General features: G+C 38.9%; 1 protein-coding gene across 3 annotated transcripts in view; it reads right to left on the reverse strand.

Annotated features, from left to right (window-relative positions):
- The window catches only part of CLIC5 (chloride intracellular channel 5), an 86,429-nt gene extending 65,825 nt beyond the window's left edge, over positions 1 to 20,604 (reverse strand). The window contains exons 1-2 of one of the 3 annotated variants that reach the window (XM_074861399.1): positions 20,495 to 20,604; positions 17,842 to 18,379 (exon numbers count right to left, since the gene is read on the reverse strand). In XM_074861399.1, the coding sequence (XP_074717500.1) occupies positions 17,842 to 18,333 (492 nt within the window). In that variant the 5' untranslated portion in view covers positions 18,334 to 18,379; positions 20,495 to 20,604. Of the gene's footprint in view, positions 1 to 17,841; positions 18,561 to 20,458 lie in introns of those variants that run through there. The other 2 variants (XM_074861403.1, XM_074861401.1) reach the window with 2 other exon arrangements.
- Positions 20,605 to 24,091: the final 3,487 nt, after the last annotated feature.

Here is a 24,091-nt window from a genome sequence, read left to right on the forward strand (position 1 = left end):
CCCACCTTAAAAAAACCCTCTGATTTTCAAAAATCTTCCTATATAATCCCTAGAAGAGACCACGCAAAACAGAGTCCTTGTTCGTATAAATGTTGTGGTTTTTAAAATAGCTTCTGAAAGCTGAATTTAAGATAAACACTGTAGGAGGTAGTGAGTAGGAGGAAATATATATATATATATATATGTACTACTTCAGGAATCTATTCATGCATTTACTGCTTTGCTGTCATATAAAACTGACTTATCACTTACATCTGGGTGGAACCTTTTTGACTATAATGGTTATTATTGTCTACACGGCTCTGTTTTGTGTTATGAAATCAGCTCTTTCTTCAGCCAAATTAAGGGTAAGGTACTGATAAATAATTAGTACACTCTCATTTTACTGCAAAGAATGAGTCGCTTAGTTTGGCCTATTATTTTCTCATAAGTCAGAAGTAGCAGAGGCTTTGAGTTACGTACAAGAACTTTAGACACTGAATTATGAACTCTTCACAAGCCCAGTCATTATAGTTTGAGGTTTATGAGATATATAAATGAATATGAGCACATCATCCCATTAATAAAAGAAGAGGACAGCTTCAGAAAAGGAACCGCCACGTCTCCACCACATAAGACCTCTATTGTAGGTGAACTCTGACACACTATCAGCTTTCACAAGCCTGATGTAAGCTTCACTTCCAGCAAAGATTTGTCCCGAGGGGGTGAAGCAGAGGCCAAGCATCCAGAATGTAATTCTATCGTGGAGTTCTCCAGCAGACCGCTAAGTTACCAAGAAGGATCAGGGCAATGAGCGCATCCATCCCCCCGTGCTCACTTGGTGCTGCCACCCAGCTCATCCTCTGAGAGCAGGGCAGCATAAGTTTTATATGACACAGGTGACATTCTTCCTGTTGTGAATAAACCTCCATTATGGATGAAAAGACAAAGTGAAATCTTGGTGCAGCTACAGTAAATGGTATTTGGGGCTATGATTTTACCTGGGAATTATTTAACTGCTTAGTTGCCTAAAAAACCACAACTAAGCAGCAAACAGGTACTAAACCAACATCCTTGAATGGATTATGAAAATACACCTTCCGGGGATAGTTCTGAATTACTGGTAATTAACAACTGCATTTATTGCATGCTAGTAGCTTCGACATGTTATTTATTTAACAAGTTAACAAATGCAAGGAATCAATCCAATAATTTTAATTTCCTTTTGAATTACAATCCGTCACTATCAAGTCTTGTTAAATATTCAGAAAAATCAAAAGGGATTTGTCTCAGATATTTGGGGTCAGACTGCACGTTCCCCTCCCTAGACATACAAGACATGCAAGGTTGTACAAAGCTCTTCTTGTTAGTCTTGTGCCAAGGTTGGCTGAGCAGATATTTTCCCTCAACTCCAGAAACATACATTGCCTCAAAATATGTTGGTTTGATGGAATGAGGAGGAACGGCGATTTTGTTCTTATAATCTTATAAATTGTCCCACGCCCAGGGGCATGGAACAAAAGACATCAAGTGATACAACAGGCACACAACCTGAATGTCCCAAGAAACGGGATGGGATGGCAAAAACTAGGCCAGAAAACTTTGCACTCCATTAACTGTCAGATTTGAGATAGCCCGCTCTATATCCATCCCCCTGACATTATAAGTCCATCATAGCCATGAGCTACAGCAGCTCTCCTTTACCTTATTATTAAAATGCATTATTTTAGCTCTAAAGGTCTCTGGATGAAACTCAGCTGTTTAACAGAATGGTGGATCACTAGAATCAGTTCAGACAGGAGTTTTGCAAAGTAAGTTCTAGTCCAAAAGCATGAAATTATTTTTATATATGTTTTCACATGGATGCAGTATTAAACTTTGCTGTAACATTAATAAGCATTAACAACTTCAAGAGAAAAACCCACTGCTGTTCAGTGTGAAGATGGATTTCATTATGGATAATTATCTCAGTTCTCGTGTTGAGACAGTCACAGCTAACCATTCATAAGGAAGGGGCACTTAAAAGGTACAAAATCATCTCCTAATGTTGCATTCAGTAGAGAGGCTTCTAGAGGGCAGTGGTTTATTCCTTTATTTCATTATTTTACTATCATTCCAAAACTGTCATTTCAATTAAAAACAAAAGATACTTCCAAACAGGACTGAGACCGCTCTGGAAAGTGGCATTGTAGAGGATACAATGGAGAGCATTACGGATTGTCCTGAACTGTGGGCTATATGGATAATGTAGCTGATGAAAGGAGGAATGTAGATATCCTCAGGCCTTGCTTTTCAAAACAAATCCTCCATACTGTTAAGCATGATGAAGAAAAACACCACCAGGTAGGTGTGATATACCCATTATTTTGACCCACTGCTGTCACAGAACTAAAATTATATGATTTTACTTACAAGTCTGCAACAGAGTAAGTAATGCATGTCCCGGTCTTAATTTACAAGTGTTTTTAGTGCAAGTCCCTATTTAGATTATTTCTGTTCATTTCTCAGAATGCTTCTTGTCATAAATTAAGTCTAAATTAATTAGGATTTGAAGTATGTGCATGCAAACTAGGATTAAATCACCCCAGGCAAAAGAGCAGCACACAACACACTACTCCAATCCCAATTTATGAATTATTATTTACAGGAAGTGTTCAAAATGGCATGTACAACTCCTGCAGATCTCAGGCTAGGCTTCGATTCCCCCCAGTAAATAAAGGCCCAAAGAATGCACAATTGCTGCCGATTTCATTGGATACATTTCTATTCACTCTGTTGTTTGGCAAACAATTTGGCCGAAAGCAGAGATTACTTTCTAAATTCTGATGCACATTATTTCTAAAATATGAAGCCTTCAGCAACTCAGTCTGAAATTACTCATGACTCAGACTAGTTCCCATGAGTTCAGATGCTGGCATCAGTGACATTTAGCTGTGCCAGATGAAGCCATAATGTACCTGCACAGCAGGTTACGTGCGTGGATCTGCAAGCGGATTACAGGATCCTCTGTGGCGTACAAACTATTTGGCTTTAAGAAAAGGGCTTCTGCCTTTTGGCTCCCTGATAAACCCACGCTTGTTCAGTATGAAATAGCAGGGATCAACATCTTTACATCTCTCTTCATGGCAGCAAAGTTTAGCCTCTGAATACATTACGGTCCACCTCATCAATGGCAGTGCTGTACGCCTGGGTTAATGCAGCTGGCTGACCTTCAGTCTTACAGTGAACTGTATAACTCTTCCATTCTCCTTAGAAAATTGCCCTCATTCATTTTTCATTTCACCTTTTGGTACTTCTGTGATAAAGTTTCCACAAAGTTTGCCAGTGAACAAGCTCACTTTCCTTGGTGCATCACCTCAAGCTGTTATTAAATGAATGGTGGGTCGTTTGGGGTTTTTTTCCCCTTCTTTCTTCAAAGTAAGAGTTCAACATCTTGAAGCACTGACTTGGTGATATCTCATTTTAGTTTTTTGTTGCTTGAGGACCCTTTTCACCTCAGAGTTAATGCAGACCACCAGGATGAATCGGAGCAATGTGTTTAGTTAAGCACAGATGTGAACCCCTCTGCTGCAACTACACTTTCAAGTTAGTTGACTTCCACTGGTGACCACCACATGCAGGTTATGAAGACTTCAGAGACCACGTCCCACATCCTTAAGTGAAAGACAGTAGTGGCAATTCTTAAAGAAGAGCTGAGCTTAAGACTGAAAGTAAATCTTAGTGTGAAATTCAGCTCTGAGCACAGTCTGAAGAGCTATGGGGTCTTGTTTGAGTCTGTCAGACTTGGGAATACTGGGTAGTCTAACCAGAAAGATGTAAGATTTTTTTTCACTTAGAATTTTTCATTTTTTCCTGAAATCACAAAATTTTCACAGAGCACGTAGCAGGTATCACTTTTATGAGGAAGGTGTGGGCCCTTGGTCACTGGCTGTAATGCCTGGAAGCAACCTCAGAGATCATTGAAATGTCAAAACCCAGAGTCGACTTTGCAGTCTTGCTGCTCTAACCTTGGTGACAACTAGGATACAACTCTGGAAAATGGACTAGGTTTTCCCAGGAGACCTAAATCAGTTAGAAAAGTGCTAATGAGATATGGAGCCCTTTACTACCCATTCTTGGGAATGGGTAGTAAACTCTCCTGACAGCAAGGAGAGTTGATGCCAGAATAATTCATAAATATATATAAAGGTATATATCATAATGTTGAGAGAAAGCGTAATTCCTCCTGCAGAGGATGGCACCAGTAAGAGACTCTCAGGTTACCTCTTGGCTACACTTTAACAGAGAAAATTGACTTCCAGACAGGAAAGCCAGAGTTCCAAAGGGTGAAGTCAAGTGTACTGTAAGGATTGACTCCTCTCAGCTCTGTGTCTCAACTAGGTGGAAGCCCCTGTGTGGGACTTTCTACTACTTCTGCTCATGCTGGGTCTCCTGACCAGAAAAAGAAGACTTTAGTCTACAGAACCACTAAACCAACATCCTCTGCAATTATCTCATTTGCTATGAGAGATGTATCAATTAAGAAAATAAAAGGTAATTGTATATTCTTATGAAAGGGAAAATGGCTAAGCAATTATAAGTGACCTTTTCAGAACATCAAGTATCACGAATCGAAACTGAAGGCAAGTTAGCCAGGTCATCTATCAATCTTGTAGGAAATCATAAACCTTGTAGTATATTATTATAAACAAACAAACAAAAAAAATACTATAACTAAACTGAAAGGAAATCCAGCCATACAAATTCCATAGTGAAATGCTTCACAAAATCAAAGAGGAGGACTCAGAGCAACTGGAATTAATACATGAGGGAATAGTTTACTATTGATAGGGCTGATACTGCCACCTATTTTTAAGACTTCCTAATGCTTTCCCTGATTACACCCTATTTCAATTCAATGTAACTTTTGCCAGACTTTAAAAGGGGAGCTCTTCAACACAGGTGTCTGCTGTCTTTATTCATCCAAAGCACTTCAGACATCCAAAGGTTTATCTTCCGATGCAATCAACTGAAGTCACTTCCCCCAAAGTCTACAGTTTAAAACAGAAGACAGGCAGAGCTTGAAAGGGAACAGAATGCAAGGAAGTGACCTGGTTTCCCCAGAATCAACAGCAAGCCTAAGAATAGACTCCTGAAGTCTTCAATGCCAGCCCAGTCAAACCATTGTCAAATAAAAACACATTTGTTTTTCAAAGTGTTCAGAATTCCATTGTCGCAGAGTATGCTCCCTATATGGGAGATTATGTGATTATATTTACACAAGTACAATGTTCTTGTACATAAAACCACAGATATTCTGCAGGCACACTTCCAAAGACATTCCACCGGCCCACCTGCCACGCTCTGCTCAGAAAATCTGCTTGGAAAATCTCGTCTTCAGTTTGTGTCTTTTTCTTTTTAAAGTAGAACTTGGTTACTTCCCCATGAGTCACACAGTCCCTTGTGTCTTTATTTGACAAGTTAATTGTTAAGTGGAATTAAGTAGCAGAATGTTCTTTGGTCACATATTTGCAGGGACTTGGAGAACACCGTCTCCTCCCTCGCTGGCAGTCGAGGAGGGAATGCCAGGGCAGCTGTGCTGCTCGCTGGGCTTTTATACCAGTGCTATTTTTAGCTGTTATCAGCCGCGGTGCGTGGGGCCAATCAGCGCCCGATGCCTGCAAGAAACTCTGCTCCCGTCCAAACTTCATTCTCTGCAATCTCACAGGGAGGAGCCACATGACTGTGAATTTGCTGCTTCAAACTTCTGCTGTTTGTCATATGGGCTCGTTAACATGGCAAAGTGCTAGTACACCAAAGTACAGGAATAGTTAGGACCATGGTGAAGTTACTGATTCAACAGACACGCATCCTACCTACAGTTGGTGAAAATAAGTAAATTTAAAGTGCCTCATAAAGGTCAACGAAGTACACAATCCTGCGGTATGATAGATATGTAAAACAATCTGTGTGGTTTTTACAAAGGTGTTCTTTTTATGCCACCATGTAACTATGCACTATGTAACTAGAAACTATTTATCACTGATTATATCACATGTGCTCACCAAAGTGAAGACTGGTGCCTCTTCAAAACAGGTCACATGGTATCTAACAGATTTTTGATACTGGACCTTTGTCCAGTATATTTGTTCAGTATCTTTCCACAGAAATATGACCCTGTAGTAACTTTAGGCTTTGAGAAATTGATGGTGGGGTTAGACTGCTCAGTCATAGACCTCCAGGGCCGTGTGAGATGCCCTGATTCCACCCAGCCTCCAGCAGTTGTTTTTCACAGGAACATGTTAAAGTACTTGAATCACTTCCCCAGATGAGAAAGCGGCTCTTTCTCAGATGGTGACTGGTCAGATTTAACAGGGCATCAGAGTTCCCTGTTAGATGATCTGCAACTTAACGACTGACCTCCTAGAAATTTAGACTGGATTAATTCCTTAGCACAGTCTATGCTGAGTGCTGGGATGTTTAATTCAAATAGATAGTCTTGGAGGTTTGTGAATGGCCATTTCTAGCCAAAGTAAGAATTAATCCTTCTCCATATTCAATATCTATCCCCACATGGAAAGAGAAAAGCAAGCAGTTCCGACCAGTGTTCAAGAAATCTTCTGTCTGACAGTCAATCATTAAAACAGACTTCATTAATTTTACACAGATGAATGCCCAAATCCAAACAATCTTCAAACTGCATGTACAGAGTAGGCATCAAAGTATCTTGAGTAATATCCTGTCTGCACTGAATCAGTGCAAAACTCTCATTAATTTCAGCACAGCTTACATTTTCAGTCCAAGCATGCTACTATTTAGAAATAACCCTGAAATCTCACCAAGACTGAGCAAACAGCATATTAACCATGATCCACACTGAATCACTTGATTAAAAATACTTGCCCTATAGCCCTTTATGATATTTGTCTGAACTGACAAGTTTAATTTTCTTTAGTCCCCAAAATGACAGAGACTGAAACATTAGATGTTGAAATAAAAATATAGCTATTGGTTTCTCATAGTTTCATACCTTACATCTAAATTTGTCTGTAGTTTCTCTACATGACAACTTTTTAAATTAGGTAAGCTCTCTATCTTCATAAAGCAAAAGATGGCATTTCAGTGTTGTCCATTGAACTCCCTCTTACTTAAACACTATGATTCTTCTCTAAACGTTCATCAGCTTTAAAAAAAAAAAGCCCTGCTTCCTATTCTTCCTGTTCCCAAACCCCTGAAGTATTTAAGCAGAAACATAATTTCATTATTTTAAAATGATTGAGAAAATGTGAATTAAAGTTCTTAGATGCTATAACATTAGGCATGTAGTTTATACTCTTTATGGATAAGCATCAGAGCATTCAGCATGCTGCAGCACTGACCTCTTGGATAACCTTTTTTTTAAACAACTGGGATAAACTGGGTTTAGCCCAAAAACATATGAGGATGTCTAAGCACAAACTGATATAAAAGAGTGCAGTCTTCATTCTTAATGGGCCTTCTTGATGGACTGTGAATAAAAGCCCATGATATGTGCAGGAAAGGTTACCTTCCATGCCTGAATCACAGTGTGATAGTAAAATAAAATAAAAAATAAAAACCAAAAAACTGGACTCTCAGGTCAGCAAGTCTACTTCATGAAATTCAGGATTCCTGAATTATTTTCTCCGGTACTTATCTGGAAATTCCTAGCTAATAAACATTAAAATTAAGAAGAACCTCTAATGACATTAAAAAAACCCCAATTTTATAAGTTTAAATTATTTCTCCTGGTATTCCTATTTAATGAGGGCTTGCCAGTATCATTTAGACACTTCACTAACCAGTCACATGCCATTTCTGGCTAACAGAGACCCTCTTGCAATGAGGGGCCACCGAAGTATCACTGTTGCAGATAAGGATGCACATATCTACAGAGGAAGTATAAATCTGGGGCAAGTATAAAACACTTCTGTTGGGCAGATTTTTAATTAAATAAATTTTAAAATAAATCAAAAAATGGTACAAATACATGTGAGCAGAGGTTGTCAGAAGAGAGATTATATACATATATATTCAGATGCAAAGTTTCCACTCTTTCCATTTGCTTCCAACCAGTCCTCAAGCTACGGGTATATAGTGACGAGCTTCAGATGCCAATTTCCCAAAAAGCAGTAGCATAGACAAGTGAACAACCCCATCTAAATGTCAGTTAAGGATCCAGAGAGAAGCCCTCTGAAACTGTTGAACTTAAGATTCACGACCAGTACCTGTGAGCACTCTTAACACCAATGTCCTGCTGGCGCTCTGCAGGTAGACTAGGGGAACTTACAAATGTTGATAGAAAAACATTATTGTTGCTGAAAGGAAAACAGGGGTCAGGATAAGTGAAAAATTGTGAAAGGCACCAAGAAATTAATGAAGCTTTTTCTGAGTGACTCTAAAATGTTTACATCAGGACATTTCACCTCAAATAGAATGATGTGTTTACTTAAACAATCATAGGTAACTTAAACCAGGAGGTTATTAAAAGAATCTTTTTGCTGCTTGTTTAGTCTAGCTATAAAAGTAGAAGCAATCTGAGACAGGATGCAGCTGTGAAAAAAAAAAAAAAAAAAAAAGGCACCTTTGTGGAAAGAAGATATGTGCAGAAGGGGATTACTATGATGACTGGCAGAAATGGAGACAAAAAGATTGGCTGGTTTAGCCCTAAAACATCTGTGGATGTCTAAGGCTAAACTGATTTTAAAAAGCACTAAATGAAAAAATGAATGCTAATGGACAATTCTGGCACAAGTACGAGGATGCATTAGCTGCACGTGAATAAATGTCATTTGGAAATGAGAGCAAGGTGTCAAACCATCAGAGCAGTGATGTTCTGAAGCAGATTTCCAAAATGAGTAACAACGGCCACTTAGTTTTTAAATCGACCTTTATGAATCATGTATTATATGATGAGGCTGTTTGTGACAGAAACGGGCTCTATTTCATGTCCCAATAGGTCACCTCCATAAAATTTTTTTCAGATTACCAGGAACCCAAAACAAACAAACAAAAAAATCATCTTGGTGAGTGTGCAAAGATATTTACCTTTCTGTGCCCCATTTTTTATGAACATATAAGCAGGAACATATTGGGTTTTCTCTCAAAGATGTGTTTTCGAGATTTATTTCATTAACACTTGTAGACTGCTTTGAGGTGACTGCATGGAACTTGCAACAGAAAAATCAATTAACTTGTGAATCAAAACCCTTTTTTCAAACGCTGCTTGCCTATACTGAAACCAGACCTGTGCACTAATAAATTCGCTTCTCATCTATTCCCAAATGTATCGTTACAACTTCATGAAGGTCACTGACGTCTTACATTATCAGAGACGTACCAACAGTAAAAAGTCAACCATAATTGTATCATTAATTTATATTGAAAGAATCATCTAGATGTCTAAATATAAAAATCACACCTGCAGAAAACAAATCAATGACTCATTTTAGTGCTGTCTCCTTTTTTTTTTTTCCCCCCCGTGGAAGGTAGTTTCATACAGGTTCCTAACATTTGCCATTAAGCAGTTTTAAATATTTAAAAAATTACCACTGATACAGAAAAATATTCAGATGTTCCCTTTCAGCCACCATCAGAGTGTATGAGAGAACACTGAAAATATTTCTCACGTACCAGTTGCAGAACAGCGGAAAATTTCCCTTCAATACTGGGTTTTATGACCCAAAGAAACAAAGCAGATTTTCTTTTCACAATTAAGATCTTAAGCTGTGTTTGAACTGGTACCTAGGAATTCAAACCTTTTAAATTCAGTTGTCTTTTCTCTTCCACTATGGTGTCTAAAATAAAAAGTAACTACAAATGTAGTTGAAAGAAACATCTACAGAGGTTGCTGTTAAGAAAAGGATAAAGGTTGACTGAAGTTAAAGAAAGTGCTGGTTCTCAGTCTTGGAAAGATGCTAAAATGTATCAGATGATTTTATCTGATTAAATTAGATTGTCCAGTGAACAGCCAAACTGTCCAACATTGCTGTTTGTTCACTGTTACACTGTTTCTGAGTGTGGACATGGGGAAAAAAAAAAAAAAAAAAAAGAGAAAATCAAATAGCCGGGGTGGGGGGGGAGTCAGTCTGGAGTTTGTTTCCAGATACCCATTATCAGAATTACCTTCTAGTCTAATCTAGTAATCCAGGCTTTGTATTTAAACTGTCACTGGTGGCATTCAGTTTGTTTAACTTCAGGTGACCATGCCATTGCCTGCAGTGAAAGTTTATGGCTTGATTCAGTTGTCTAAACCTACATATCTGGAAGCATTTGAGAGTCCCTAGGATAGCTGAGGAAATATGTAAACATATATGAGAAAGGATCTATGGGACAACCATGGACTTCTGCAGAGGCAGCTGGAAGCCAGGAGGGAAACCTTAAGGCATCTAAAAAGATCATTGCCTGGAAACAGCACTGGTTGGAAAACTGAATCAGGCCCCTACTTGATTCAATGAATGGAGTCTACAGAACAACTAACCTCACCCTGCAGCTGATGCCTACACTTGGCCACATGAATTAACATCCCACTGCACTATTTCAAATAGTTTTTGCTGCAAAGAGAGCCTAGATATCCTACAGAGATGTAGTTAATGGCTTACAGACACACCTTAGGTCAGGTGAGCCAAATCCAACCCTTGGTAGCTAAAGAAAACAAAGAGCAGAGCCAAAAAGCATCTTTCTTCTTGCAGATTCCAAAATAATTTACATATTACCAGTTGCTTTGCAGGGACTGTCTATTACTTAGTGTTTGTAAAACATCAGCCTCAGCAGAGCTGCTCTTTAGGTACTTCTGCAATAAACAAAAGTACAAATCCCTCTATATTGGACAGAAACCATTTTGACAGTACTGCTACATAGATAAGTTGTCAGGGACAGCAAAAAAGTAATCAATCCACAAATCCAAACATTTTCCTTCCCTAAAATGTAACAAAAGGAACTGAGATGTTTCAAAAGAAAACAAACCAGACTGGGATAACAGTCTTATTTTCAGAACATCAAAGAGGGAGTCACAAAAAGAAAACTATAAGAAAAAGAAATGAGTAAATAAATCCTGGTTTAGTTTTCTCTCACTACGACCCACATATTTACATTGTATTTGCTATTGCTGCAATCGCTGTGCAGTAACAATTTCCTAGACAATACAGGTCTGTATTTTGAAGCTGTTGCTACGCTACTGTGCTATACCCAGCCACAGTCGCTGCTGGAGCCAAAAGCTGAAGGTGGCCCGAGAGTGTCAACTAAAGATTGATTCACGGACCTTCCTGGGGACAGAAGAGGTGCATGAGCAAGGCACAGACTCAGCAGAGGTCAGAAGCAAGACCTTTTACCCTTTGTATCCAAAAGATTAAGCAAACTGCTATGACCTGCTGCCAAAGCACACGTTCTGTTCATGACTGATAGTTGGGGAACTGCATGTTATCTGTAACAGAACTGCCATTCACTAATCTTTTCACACAGAGAGTAATTCAGATAAGCATAAATCAAGCTATGAAGAGACCCACAACACAGTTTCCCTCCTCAGAAATACGGGTTACAGAGCTACTAGGCTTATATGTTAAGACTTAAGAGATTACCAGTCTCCTATCCACGACAGGGTGTAGGAGGTAACCATAAAGCCATGTTGTGTCTGCACAGTACGGTGTGGAGATACTACAGCTCTGTCTCTATTTTCTGAGTTAGTAGAGCAAAAGCACTGGTGACAGTACGCACCACATCGGATTTATATCAGAGCAATTCTCTGACTTCAAACCCATACTGTTTTCAGTGACGGGTGATCAGAGTCTTATCACATCACTTGGAGAAACTTAACGCTCCTGAAGTCAAATGGCAGGTGCAAACTGTGCGACAGTACTGCATTACAGCTGCTTGCAAACAGGAGAGTAATAACTGGTTGAGACCACTACAGAACCATTTATTAGGAAAATACCAGGGCTAGAAGACGAACTTTTCAATCCTACACAAAAATGTTAAAGGATAGGATACACAAATATGCTAAAATACAGCAGATAAAGTGGACAGAAGATGAATTAAAGAGGCACTCGTTGTAGTAATTTTTATTGGCACTGCTAAATAAACTACCTGTACCTGAAAACCAGACCTTTAAGAAATATATAAATTAACTGGAGAGAGACTGGAAAAGGTGAAGAAAAAAACCCAAACAAACCCCTAAACAAATAAAAAACCCCAAAACCCTCACAGCACACCAAACCACTCAAAGTTTAGAAAAGATTACTCAAGCTTGAGGGGAGGCTGAAGGATCTGAATTTGCTTAGTCTAGGAAAGCAAAGACTGAAGGAAATTTGATATCTGTCTTCTAATACATAAATGACCTATCTATTAAAAAGAAAAATAGCATAATTCAGAGTGACAGAATTTTAATAAAGGAAGATATTTGTCTCAGGAAAATAGTTAAGCATTGACAGAGACTAATTAATATAAATGCTGAATCTGCATCACTGAATGTTTTCAAAGAAGCATCTGTTAGGGACAGTCTAGATAAAACTGAGAGCAGGAAGACGCATCTTACCACTTGATATTCACGTCTTGTATTTCTATGCTTAATCGTACTTGTAAACCATCTTAAGTAAGACTATTTGCAGCAAAAAAAAATCCATTAATTTCATTAAAATTATCAAAAAAGGTATCATGTTTGGATATTGGCTCCCCATTTCTTGCCATGCACATGTTAACTTCAGCATGTTGCATCTTGGTCTGCAAATCTGCCATGACTGGAGAACTCTGAAAATAGTTCTCAGATCTTTTCCTTGCTGAAGTTTCTCAGTGAATACTATTTAAAAGGTGAATTATGAATCATTTAACCTTTTTCTAAGCTTATTCACAAGATCAAAATAATACTTGCTTACTTCCATTATACTCATTATAAAAAATATTTTTAAAAGCTAAAATGTCATAAGAAGCCAAATTACTATAATTTTATGTACATATAGAGAGTTACACCTGCCACCTGGCTTCAGCCAGAACTCATTTTACTACCTGCAAACCTCAGTGGAGAAGATATGGTTTAACATCAGCTTTATGTGCTGTATTGGAGTCAATTAAAAGACTCCCTGGCTTGCATTGCTAAACGGTATTTAGACACCCAGTTATGCTTGCAAATATCTACCACCCCAAAACTGTAAAGTATAGTTGTTTTACTCTATAGACTATGAGTGTAGTAAGAAATAAGTGGTTGAAAATTTGAAAAACAGATATCCTGATTAATGGCAATACCCATCCCTTTATCTGAAACCCCCTGCAGGACTTCCTACCGAAAGCTACAAATGTTCATCTATGCTGGGTACTATTTTACTTTTCATCTGCTTCTACAAAATGCTCAGTTCTGCTCAGCAAAGCACCAGCATAACCACTAATTTAAGACTGGGCATCCACATGGTTACATGACAATTTGGTTCTGCTCTTTTCAAATAATAAATGCTAAAAATTAGCTATGTCCTGCAACTTCACGTTCTAAACCATTAATACACATTTTTAAACAAAACTTTCTCAACAGATACCAATATGCTCCAGAAAAGCTAACTCAGTGGGAAGGAGCATGATTTTTGCAGTGATATAAGCAATTAACCTCCCTGTCCCTGTTAACAACATGGTCCTAAGAGTTCAGCTCAACTTCGTGAGTCAGCAGGGAGCTAGCACAGGGTTGTGCCATCAAGTTAGAGCCCTCAGGCCTTCCTGACTTGGAAACAAGGGAGTGGGAAGCATCTTGCAGGAAAACCAGAAATGTCCTTTCTTTCCCAGCTACTGATTTAAAGGAACTTTACCAAAGGATGCAATAATCCCAATGGAAACAGCTGAAAGTTTAAGTTCTGAGGTACAGAGAAGGTAAAAGCAGTATCTTTCTTTAAACAGCATTCTTAAATATAAGCACTGATATCCAGTGAAAGGACAGGAGGCAACAGGCACAAATTGAGATACACAGAATTCCATTTAAACATAAGAAAACACGGTTTTACCATGAGGGTAGAATACTGGACTGGTTGCACAGAGACGTTGTGGATTCTTCAGCTTTGGAAATATTCAAAACCTGACCAGACAAGGCCCTGAGCAACCTGCTGTAGGTGATCCTGCTCTGAGTAAGGGCTTGGACTAGATAATCTCCAGAGGAGCCTTCCAGCCTCCATAACTGTTACCTCAGTGCAGTGATCCGACGTGCATGTTCACGATGCTAAAACACTGTATTCAATTTATATTGTTTGCATAACATGAGGCATTTATTGCTTGGGGTAAAGAATCACCTTCTTTCTTTTGGGAACTGTGCTCCTGTGGCACAAATGTGTACAGAGAGGGTATAATCTGCAGCCAGTCTCAGGCTGTCAATAAACCAGAAGAAAAGAAAATAACAGGGACTATTCTTTAAATAACAACTCAAGCTTCAGAAAAACAAAAAGTTAAAATTTTCAAAGAAACTCAACCTTCGGGACAAGCACACTTCTAAACAGGGAAATACAGCATGCAAGTGAAAGGTTGAACCTCTGAGCAACAGCTACAATTAAATCAAGCTGTCCTACACACTCAGTAACATTGCCTGTATGTCAGTCATATTTCTGTTCAAATTGCAAAGGCTTTTGTTTGAAGAAATTGCAATATTATTGAAAGGGCATTAAGGTGGCTCTGACAAGCCTGGACATGCCGGATTTACACAAACGTCTCCATGGTGGTACATGCTATATTTTGCTATTAAATGTACATGGAATACCTTGACAAAAGCCAAATTTTTTTACTTTATAGCACATCCCGAAATAGTCCACTGGTGATGACATAGTTATCAAGTACTGATAATCAGTGAAAGGTGAGTTAATGTGATTTTAATATTTTCTTTGTGTCTAATAACACAGAACAGACTACAGAAAAGATTATCCAATCTGACTGAAACTACAGTCCTAATGCAACGGTACTTACAATATTCTGGTGAAGTTAAATTTCTATTCTAGACAGTGCACTTCAACTAAGCCAGCTGGACTGTAAATTAGATACCATTTAATCTTCCCACTTTCTCTGGTTTTCAGTCTGCAGCAACCTCTGTCTGACACTCACATTTCCAGCCACTCACAGAGATTTATTAGTGCTACAAACAAAGGAAGGAATAAATAGTGGCAGAATTGTCATTACCACTATTGTCCCACAGCAAAAGGTCCTCCTGTCACTGTTAATGTCTGCAGAAAAGAGAAAATCCAGAAGATGAACCCAGTTTCAGAGTAACACTGGCCTCAGGTGGACTAGAGACCATACAAGAAGGGAACGGTCTGTGAATAACAGCATTGACACAACTGAGAGATTTGGTTCCTACGTGCAAGAAGCGATAGCCCTCAAATATTTCACAATTCTTGTTATATATTACTCCATGACCTTCCATTTTATAGGCTGACTTTTGCTATCTGGATAATTAAAGATAACAAAGCTGGATCTGCACTGCATGGAGTTAGTGCTTTATTACCTCGATATCAGAAAGAAAGCACAACAAAAATCCAGAAATGCAATGTCATCAATTTCTCAAGGAATAAAACGCTGTTCATAGGAGTTCAGGTCAGCCACCCACACAGATGCATCCAGTGCCTGGCCCCTCGGGCCTCCAGCTCCTGCTGGAGCAGGATCACAGCATGGATCACCTCAAAGCCTCACGTCTCATCTTCCAGCCAGGTAGGGATGTCCTGAGGCTCAAGGACATCTCAAAGTCACCAGGCACTTATGTTTCGGCAAGTGAATAGAGTCCAAAGTTTGTGCTTCTCTCTAGACTAGCTGATAAGCCCCTTCATGGGATAGTCAGCTACTCTGCACAACAAAAGCAAGGAAAAGGACTTCCTTGATCCTTCTCCATGACAGTTCTTTTCAAAATGCCCCTCTTCTCACTTTGCAGAAACTCAAATTAACCCCATCATCTCTGCTTGAATGGGAACAACTGCACGCATTTTCTTTTTTCATGCATAGAAAGAGAGAACACCATTATTTCAAAACAAGAAGAACATGGAAGAATAAGGAATAGAGAGAGGTTATTTTACAGCCAAACCACACCACTCATGTTGCTAACACCATGAAGCTGCTAACAAACAAAATAGCTCAATTTCTGCAATTTTTAAAACATGTATGCAGGACTACAAGCAGAGATGTGAACTAGAACCAACAGCAGAGAGCTTACTTTGTCCATATAATTAACATATTTTTAGCAATGATCATGATCTAGTCACAGATACAGGACAGCTGCTGCTTCAAAAAGTCACAGAGTGTAAGTGCTCTGAAGATAAGAAAAAGTGCCCTCACACACGACGCAGAAATCAGTACAAAACCCCTTGTGGCAGTACATGTGGACCCAGAACAATTCACGGCCCAGCAATTAGTAGATAGTCCCTCTCCTGAAGGATACACACCTTTTTGCAAGAGTAGTTGCAGTTATACTGAAATTCAAGAGAAATGGCTGAAGTTTTGTAGATTGTCTTATGCGTAATAAGACTAAGTAACCTAATCGCCCTTTCTGGATGGTGTGTTTGTTTGGTTTTAATTTATCAATAACTTAAATGATCTGCCTTTATGCAAAAATTAGAAAAGCAGTCACAAAGAACTGTCACATAGAGAAGGGAGACATGAAGTGGGGATAACATCAACTTTTCATCTACAGACAGACATGACTCAAAGGAAAAATATTTAAATCATAACTTTCTTAAGTTTCTCAAGATTCTGTTGACACTTTATGGAAGCACTCTCCTTTACCCTACAAGTAAATGTAGGATAACTTTTTAACTAACTCTGTTTTCAAAGAAATTTAAGTTTTACAACAGTAAACAAATGAAGTATTAGGGGAGTCCACCAAGCTATCTGATCTCCCCTAGCTCATACAAGATAATCAGCATCTCACACTAATGCAAGGGTTATAGTGTGTTCTTGCTTAAATAAACTAAAATTAACCAAATACAGACATTACTGAAAACAGTTCTCACTACGTGTGGTAACAAAATCTCTTATTCTGCTTTCAAAGCACCTGTGGAACTGAGGAACAGATTGTGATAATCTTATTTATGTTGAAAAGTGACAAACTTCACAAGACTTCTGTTGAAATAACAGAGTATTACACTCATGGTGTATGGTCCTATTCAAGGCAAATAAGAACTTGAAAATTTATCTCTTATGTAGTTAAAAAGGAGGAACTGTCAGGTCTGTGTTACGGCCTAATAAATATTGAAAATGCTTGAATACAAGAGTTTTTATGAAGGGAAGTAGAGCGTTTATTTAAGAACACAGGTGTTTATGGTTTAGAAATTTAAGTAATACTTTACAAGGTTGAAGAAAGTGTGAAAGTCCCCTCAGTAATTTATACCTAACTTGAAATTAATGAAAAATAGTCGTAGAAATACATTAATCTAAATATTGAAAGAAATAAAAGAAAGACCTCTTTCAGGGATGGGCATTTGTGGAAATTGTATTGCCCTTATTTAAACTATAAATTCAGTTTTCTTCGTAGCATTAATAACTATCACTTTTGAGCTATTAGGTACTAGATAGATAGGAAACACAGGGATAGCTGTACTAGCTTAACTAAACCAGTTCAGGTATCGCTAGTCTAGCTGTAACAGCAGGGAGATTTCATAGAATAAATTCATCACAGCAACAATCAGAATACTTTCACCATGCTCATACTTCCACTTGAAGAAATCCCAGGCATCTCCACACAAAACAAATCTTATCTTTCTGTGCCTTAAGATGCAAGAGGTAAGTGAACGGGTTGGCTCCCTGCAGCACACCGGCAGTAGAGTTGGGAACAAAGCAGTGGGTAGCTGTATTTTACTGATTTGGAGGACACATACATTGATTTAGGGTTTAAAACTAGTGTATTTTTAGGAGCACCCGAGCTCTTACCTTTACATACATGAAAATCTCACAATCTCCCTGAAAGTTGTCAGTTTCTCCGAAGTTATTGTTAAGGGGGAACTTGAGGGAAGTTGGAGAGTTGGAAGAATTGCTCTGGCTCCGACGCAGCTGGAAATATGGAGGAAAATGCATGTTGCTCTCAAATGTCATGCCCTCTACATGTTTATCTTCCAGACTTGGACTCATCAGATCCACGTCCTGGTATGGGTGGTCTTCTTCAGCACCATGGTGAGATGAAGAAGAGCCATCCTCCCCATCAGCTCCATGCTGAGAGGCCACAGAATTACTACAGCTCTCTTCTGAGCTCTCTTGACTGCTATCCATGGTCTCTGGGATAGTAGTGATGGAAGAAAGGGATGGTGGGTCTTCATGGACACAATCATAAAGATTATCCCCTTTGTCTTCCTCAGAGTCTGGAATCTCATAGATATTGGTGCTGTCAACATTTTGATAAACATTGGTAAAGACCTGATCTTCCATGACTGCTGGCTGGTGAGTTTTGCCTGCCTTCTGGTACCTTAAAAGACTATAATTAAAGTGAGATGTTGACAGACAAACGCTCTTTAGGAGGAAGCAGAGTCTGTGGTATGCTTTCTGAATGCTCTGCTACACATGGCAGATCTCCAACAATCATTTACTGAGAGCTTTAAATCAACAACTACACATCCACTGAAGTAGAAGATAGGGCTGTATCACTTTTAACCCCTTTGTCGATCTGACTGCTGGTAACTATATCTTAGCAGCTGTAATCACTTGTTCTTCCAGATAGAGCCTGGCCAAGTATAGTGAAAAACACCTGAAGCACCTGTCAGTACTAGAAAGCTATGGTAAAAAATATGTATTCTTTCACAGGAAGTCAAAAACAGTTTTACTGAAAATCTTCGGTACATTTTGTGTAAAGAAGTAGAAATACAGACTTCACCCATTTACTCATATTTTCAACACACAAAAGCCTAACTTCAAGGAAAAGCAAGGCAAAACTGCCTCAGCAATACAACCAATCATCTGCAATGTTTCAGTTGTTACCTACAACATCATCAACAAATGATGATCATTTATAAAAAATTACAAATAAAAAAAAAAATATGAAGTGTTATATCCACAAGAAAAACGTATCAAACTTGAACTCTTTCCAGTTTTGCCACTGATTCACTTGAGAACCTTGAACCACTCACTTCACGTTTAGCGACTTCATCCTCTCTTACATAAACTAGAACCAAAACTGTAAAAAGTCTTGTGAGCTACCCTGGAAACTAGGAAAAGAAAGCACTGAATAAGCATTAACTATTATTATGTATACTTAATATACTAGTTCCTTAGAACCACATTTAAGTTATATATCACCACATCATAAGACATAGACCCAAGTTGCCAAAGTTGGGTTAATGCCACTGGCCTTTAGCAATCTAGTTAGCCACCTTGCCTACACAGTTCCTCTTCTCTAAAGAATGGAGACACACACAAAACTCCACAGAATCTAAAGCGGATGAATACTTCCAGCTTTAGCATAAAATGAACCGCTCTCTTAAAGACAGATACACATTCCAGAGCATCTGAAATCAACTGAGCTGAAACTCATTAAAAATCCAAATCTGAATTTATTGAAGTTATGAGAACTTCAGAACTTACTAATTACTTTTTATCTGTTTACTGCATCTGGATTATGTAGATTATTACGAGAATTCTTATAATCTAATTATGTTTAACCTTTTGAGTTTGAGCCAAAGGAAAAATAAAGGTGTTTTCCTCATGACCCACCCTTTTAACTTCCTAAAGGTAACTGCCACAGCCAGGTTGGATTTCTAAAAGAAACACAGTAGAGAGGTTAGAGAGAAAGATTGTAATTCTAGCCATCTCCAAACAGAATGACCAGGGGAACACATGCTGTTCCATATGGTAGAGTAGCAGGTGCTGCCTGCCTGAGATTTATGATTGCAGTTTAATGTCATTATTCTTATACTGAACTTTTTAGATTACTAATAAAGTTAAATATCAAAAGCAAACAAATACTTCAGCTTATTAAACTTGGATTCACCTTCTAAGGCTCCTGGATAACCCCGAAAGTGCCAAAATCATAGTCACAACCAAGTTTAATCACTGTAACAGTGAGGAAAAACACTACAGCAGAATTTAAATTCCCTGCATGGAACCAGCAATACAGTACAGAGACACAGGTAAATATCAGAGATCAGTGAGAGCTCGTCGCTCATGAGTACATTTCTGGCCTGACACAACTCAAGGACTTCAAGGACATATAACCCATATCAAGGCCTAATTTCAACTATTATTACCCACAAATTCCTGCCTGGCACAAGTGGTCCACCAGCAAACAGAATGAAGCACATTGCCTCTTTACATTTTCTGCATGTAACTCAGCTACAGTTCTGCACATGGAAATCCTAAGTAAGAGATTCTGAAATGTGTGGCTGTGTAATCTGTACTGCAAACTTCTACCATTCAAGACCAGCTATTAGGCTAATGATTTAAAATTATGAGATTAAACTACTAAAGCTCAAGAAACTTGAAAAAAACAATGAGCCAACTAGAAATGTTTATAACTTTAGAATTTTTCATGAATATTTCTTACTTCTAAGAGAGTACTCACACTTCACGTTTTGTAGAAATACAAATGTATTTCTACCTGTATCTGTTCAACTTGCTCTGACCATGGCCTTGATAAGCAACTCCCACTGATCTTCAACCCCTTCTTACAAAAAGTGCTTGCAGGATTAAATATGCTGGGATCATAAAAATTCCCTCCTCAGTCACTCTGCTGGCAAATAACTTGAGGAAGAAAGAGAACACAGACACATTCATGATGCAAAACAAAGAGCAAAGTCCAGTTGCGCAGTATTAAATCAAATGACTGATTTTTTTTTTTTCCCCCTCCACAAAGACATTAGCAGGATACAGCAGCACCTGCTGGAGGGTATAAAATATCACAGGTTAAATAAGGAATAAGAGCATAAGGTAGGAGTAATATTTAAATAAATACTGTTGATGTGGATTTTATTGGTCAGAAGTGTGAGTTACCCGAGTTCTCCTTTCCTCTGCACCTCTCCAAAAGCAAAGAAAAGTTCTATTCAGCTCCAATATCCAGACTTCACTCTTGTGACAGTGATAAAGCCCAAGAGTAAACTTGACCACACTTCAGAATTTATCCAGGTGAAAATCTGGTGCATTTCAAATCACATTATATGGACCCACTGCTGGTTTACAACCCTTACATTTCATCTTCAGGGAAGACAGAAATAATTTTTGTGCCACAATTCAAAAGTTATGTGACAACAAATGAGATCAAAACTGAGGCACCACACTGTGACCTGTGACACTAGTGTCCTGACCTGCTCCCCTGCGTCCTGTGCTGCTCCCTCCCTATTCCCCAGCCAAAACCGTTCCGCTCCAGCAAAGGAACAGGGCAGAGCAGCTGGGTGCACATACCTCTAGTGAAATGGGGCTTCTCTCCTACAGAGAGGTGAGAGGAAAGAGGTTGTATCAGTCAGGAGAGCAGGAAAAGGTCTCAGCACCACTTTGCACTCCATTCTCCATTGGAAAATTGTTAGGTGATGGAAGCCTGAGAAAAGCAAAACAGTGAGAAATCTGTAAAACACATATTTCCTTGACACAGGGTGCCCAGAATAAACACCGGACAGGATGGAGGTCCAGTGATTTGTGTTTGTCGTGGCGCCAAGGAGGAATGCGAAGCGGGGTGTAGGCCGCGTGGTCCCATTCTTTCACCTATCTCAAGGACAGATTTATCTCCTGCTCTACCCTTTTCTCTCAAGGGATGATTTCTTGCAGTAGCTTGCCGACTTTGTTCCTCATCCTCCCTTTTTTCACAAACAACCCAGCTGCACCGCTCGCACCAAGCCAATCTTGTTTCTCATCCTCCCTCTTTTTCCCACAAAAACCAGCTGTGCCCCTTGGCACCAAAGAATGGACTGTGTCGTTACTCAAAAGATAATGGCTTGACTACAGTCCCACCCACTCACACATACATACTATGATAAATACTACCCCAAGTTTGTACATAACTCGGAGGGATGATAATCCGACACCAAATCGGAGAGACAGATCGACAGGTTTGTGCTCTCGCCTACCCTCACAAGGGACGCCTTTTGGTAAGATCTACACCGAGTGATTACCCGGGAATTAAGCGTGTGTAGTGCTATAGAGCCAACCTGCAGTTTGTGCATTTATCATAGGCAATCTTAAAGAATCTGTAGATGTTGCTTAAAAATAAACCGTACTATTCATGAATCTGACTGCTCTCTTGAGCCAGACCTACAGCATATTGGCTTTTTGAGCATCTGGGTCAGACCTATAGTGCCGGCCAATAAACTGCACTATTCATGAATCTGATGGCTTCTTTTCAATGCAACCAGACCTACAGCATACGGGCTGTTCGGGCATCCAGGTTAGACCTATAGTTATGGCCCTAATTGGCATAGCTCTTAAGAGATAAGTCCAGCCACCCCTAGCCCCTCTAATCTCCGAGAATCGGCTAGAACGCAAGGGGATTTATCTCTTACCAAATTTATTCTCACCTTAAATGCAACAAAAATGAAGTCCTCTGAGTAATAGTCCCAGAATGGAAGATTACAAAAAAGAGAAATCAGCAATTTCATCCATTCTCTAAATTCCTCTGCTCCCAAATCTAGGTGTCGAATTAATGTGGTAGTTAGTAACAGCAATACTTTCTGCTGTTAGTGCTGTAATTCAAGTTGTGTCACTTCCCACTGCATGTACCATCCGTACCCATGTGAGCCATCCAATAACAGCGGTCACTGGCTTTGCAGAAATAACCACATAAACCATAAGCAGCAAAATTCATATAAGGACAAAGAACATGAGGAACAGAACTCATTTTCAAGGTTTATTTCTTACTTCATGACTGAATTTCCATTTTTACTCTGACCTTATTCTTTTTAAAGCAAGAAATTCCAGAATTGACATGATGATAACTCCAGTTAGTATAGATAAAACACGTTACAGTCAACCACTGAGACCTCTCAGGTGTCATTTTTAGAAGCTTTGTTTATACTAAATTTAGGTGTCTATCGTTCAACATCTAGATTACACTAATCACCGATTCCTTCTATGGTCCAATGGACAGCGATGGGTATCTCAGAGTATGTGATAAAAAGAGGTGGAAAGAATTATGTCAGAAGAACATCAAGTATATTCTGGAGATGGTCTTTAATACTGCAAAACTTAGTCATCTGAGCTCCCTAAACCAGATGGTTTTTTAGACAGCAAGGTTGGAATTCACCTACATTTAGAAGCCTACAAGTGGACATCAAAACTCACGCTAGGAACCTAAATAATTGCCTGGTTCACTCTACAGAGATACACAGAACTCAGCTCAGTGGCCCAAACACACACAGACATTTATTGGTATTTGTTTCCTTAGACCAACTTGATTTTATCTGAAGGACAGGAAATATAGTAAGGGCCCTGACACACTTAGAATAGTATGTTAAAATCAGACCACAGAAGCTACCGCTGAACCTTTACCTGTTCACCCTGTAACCCTAACAGAAATCAGCACCTCCAGCTTTGACTTATTTTAAAACATCAAGCAGAAGATCAGCTTGTAAAGAAATTCCTGCATTGCTAGAGTCAGTTATCCCTCACCTCCAGAGCAGAAGAGTAACAAGAATGTTAGACCTCTAAATTGCATACCTCACATCTTCTCAGAGATTATTAAAGGCAAAAAGCCACATTACACTATTTATACAACAAGACTTTTACCTGGGTACCTCTTTATTAAAGCAAATAACTTGCATGTCTTCTAGTCATTCCACAGTATTGGAAACTTCAGCTCGTCCATCAGTGCCACAAGCAGCTTCAGTAGTTAATAGCTCTGTTTAGAAATAGCAACCTGCTTCTACTGGAATTTCTCAGGAGGTCATTTCCAGTTGGTTATTGCTAAGATTTTAGTGCTTTAATTAAAAGACTCCTTCAGTTTTATTTGTTCTCTGTGAAAATACTTGCACATTTTAAGAAAAGAGCCTGTAAATCTTTCTGCATAAGCTAAACAAATTGAGGTCCTTCAATTGCTTGCTTTAAAGTATCTTTTTCCAGCCATTAAGAGAAGCAAGAAAAATTAATAGTTAAAACAAAACACTCAGAGTTCTTAGAAACAGCTGAACCTGAAACTGAATGATGGTAAACAATGTTTATATCAGTAGAAACTGAGCGATCTTAGCACCCCACAGGGTTGGGCCCTTCATTT

This window comes from Strix uralensis, chromosome 3 (assembly GCF_047716275.1).
Source record: "Strix uralensis isolate ZFMK-TIS-50842 chromosome 3, bStrUra1, whole genome shotgun sequence".
NCBI classification, from domain to species: domain Eukaryota; kingdom Metazoa; phylum Chordata; class Aves; order Strigiformes; family Strigidae; genus Strix; species Strix uralensis.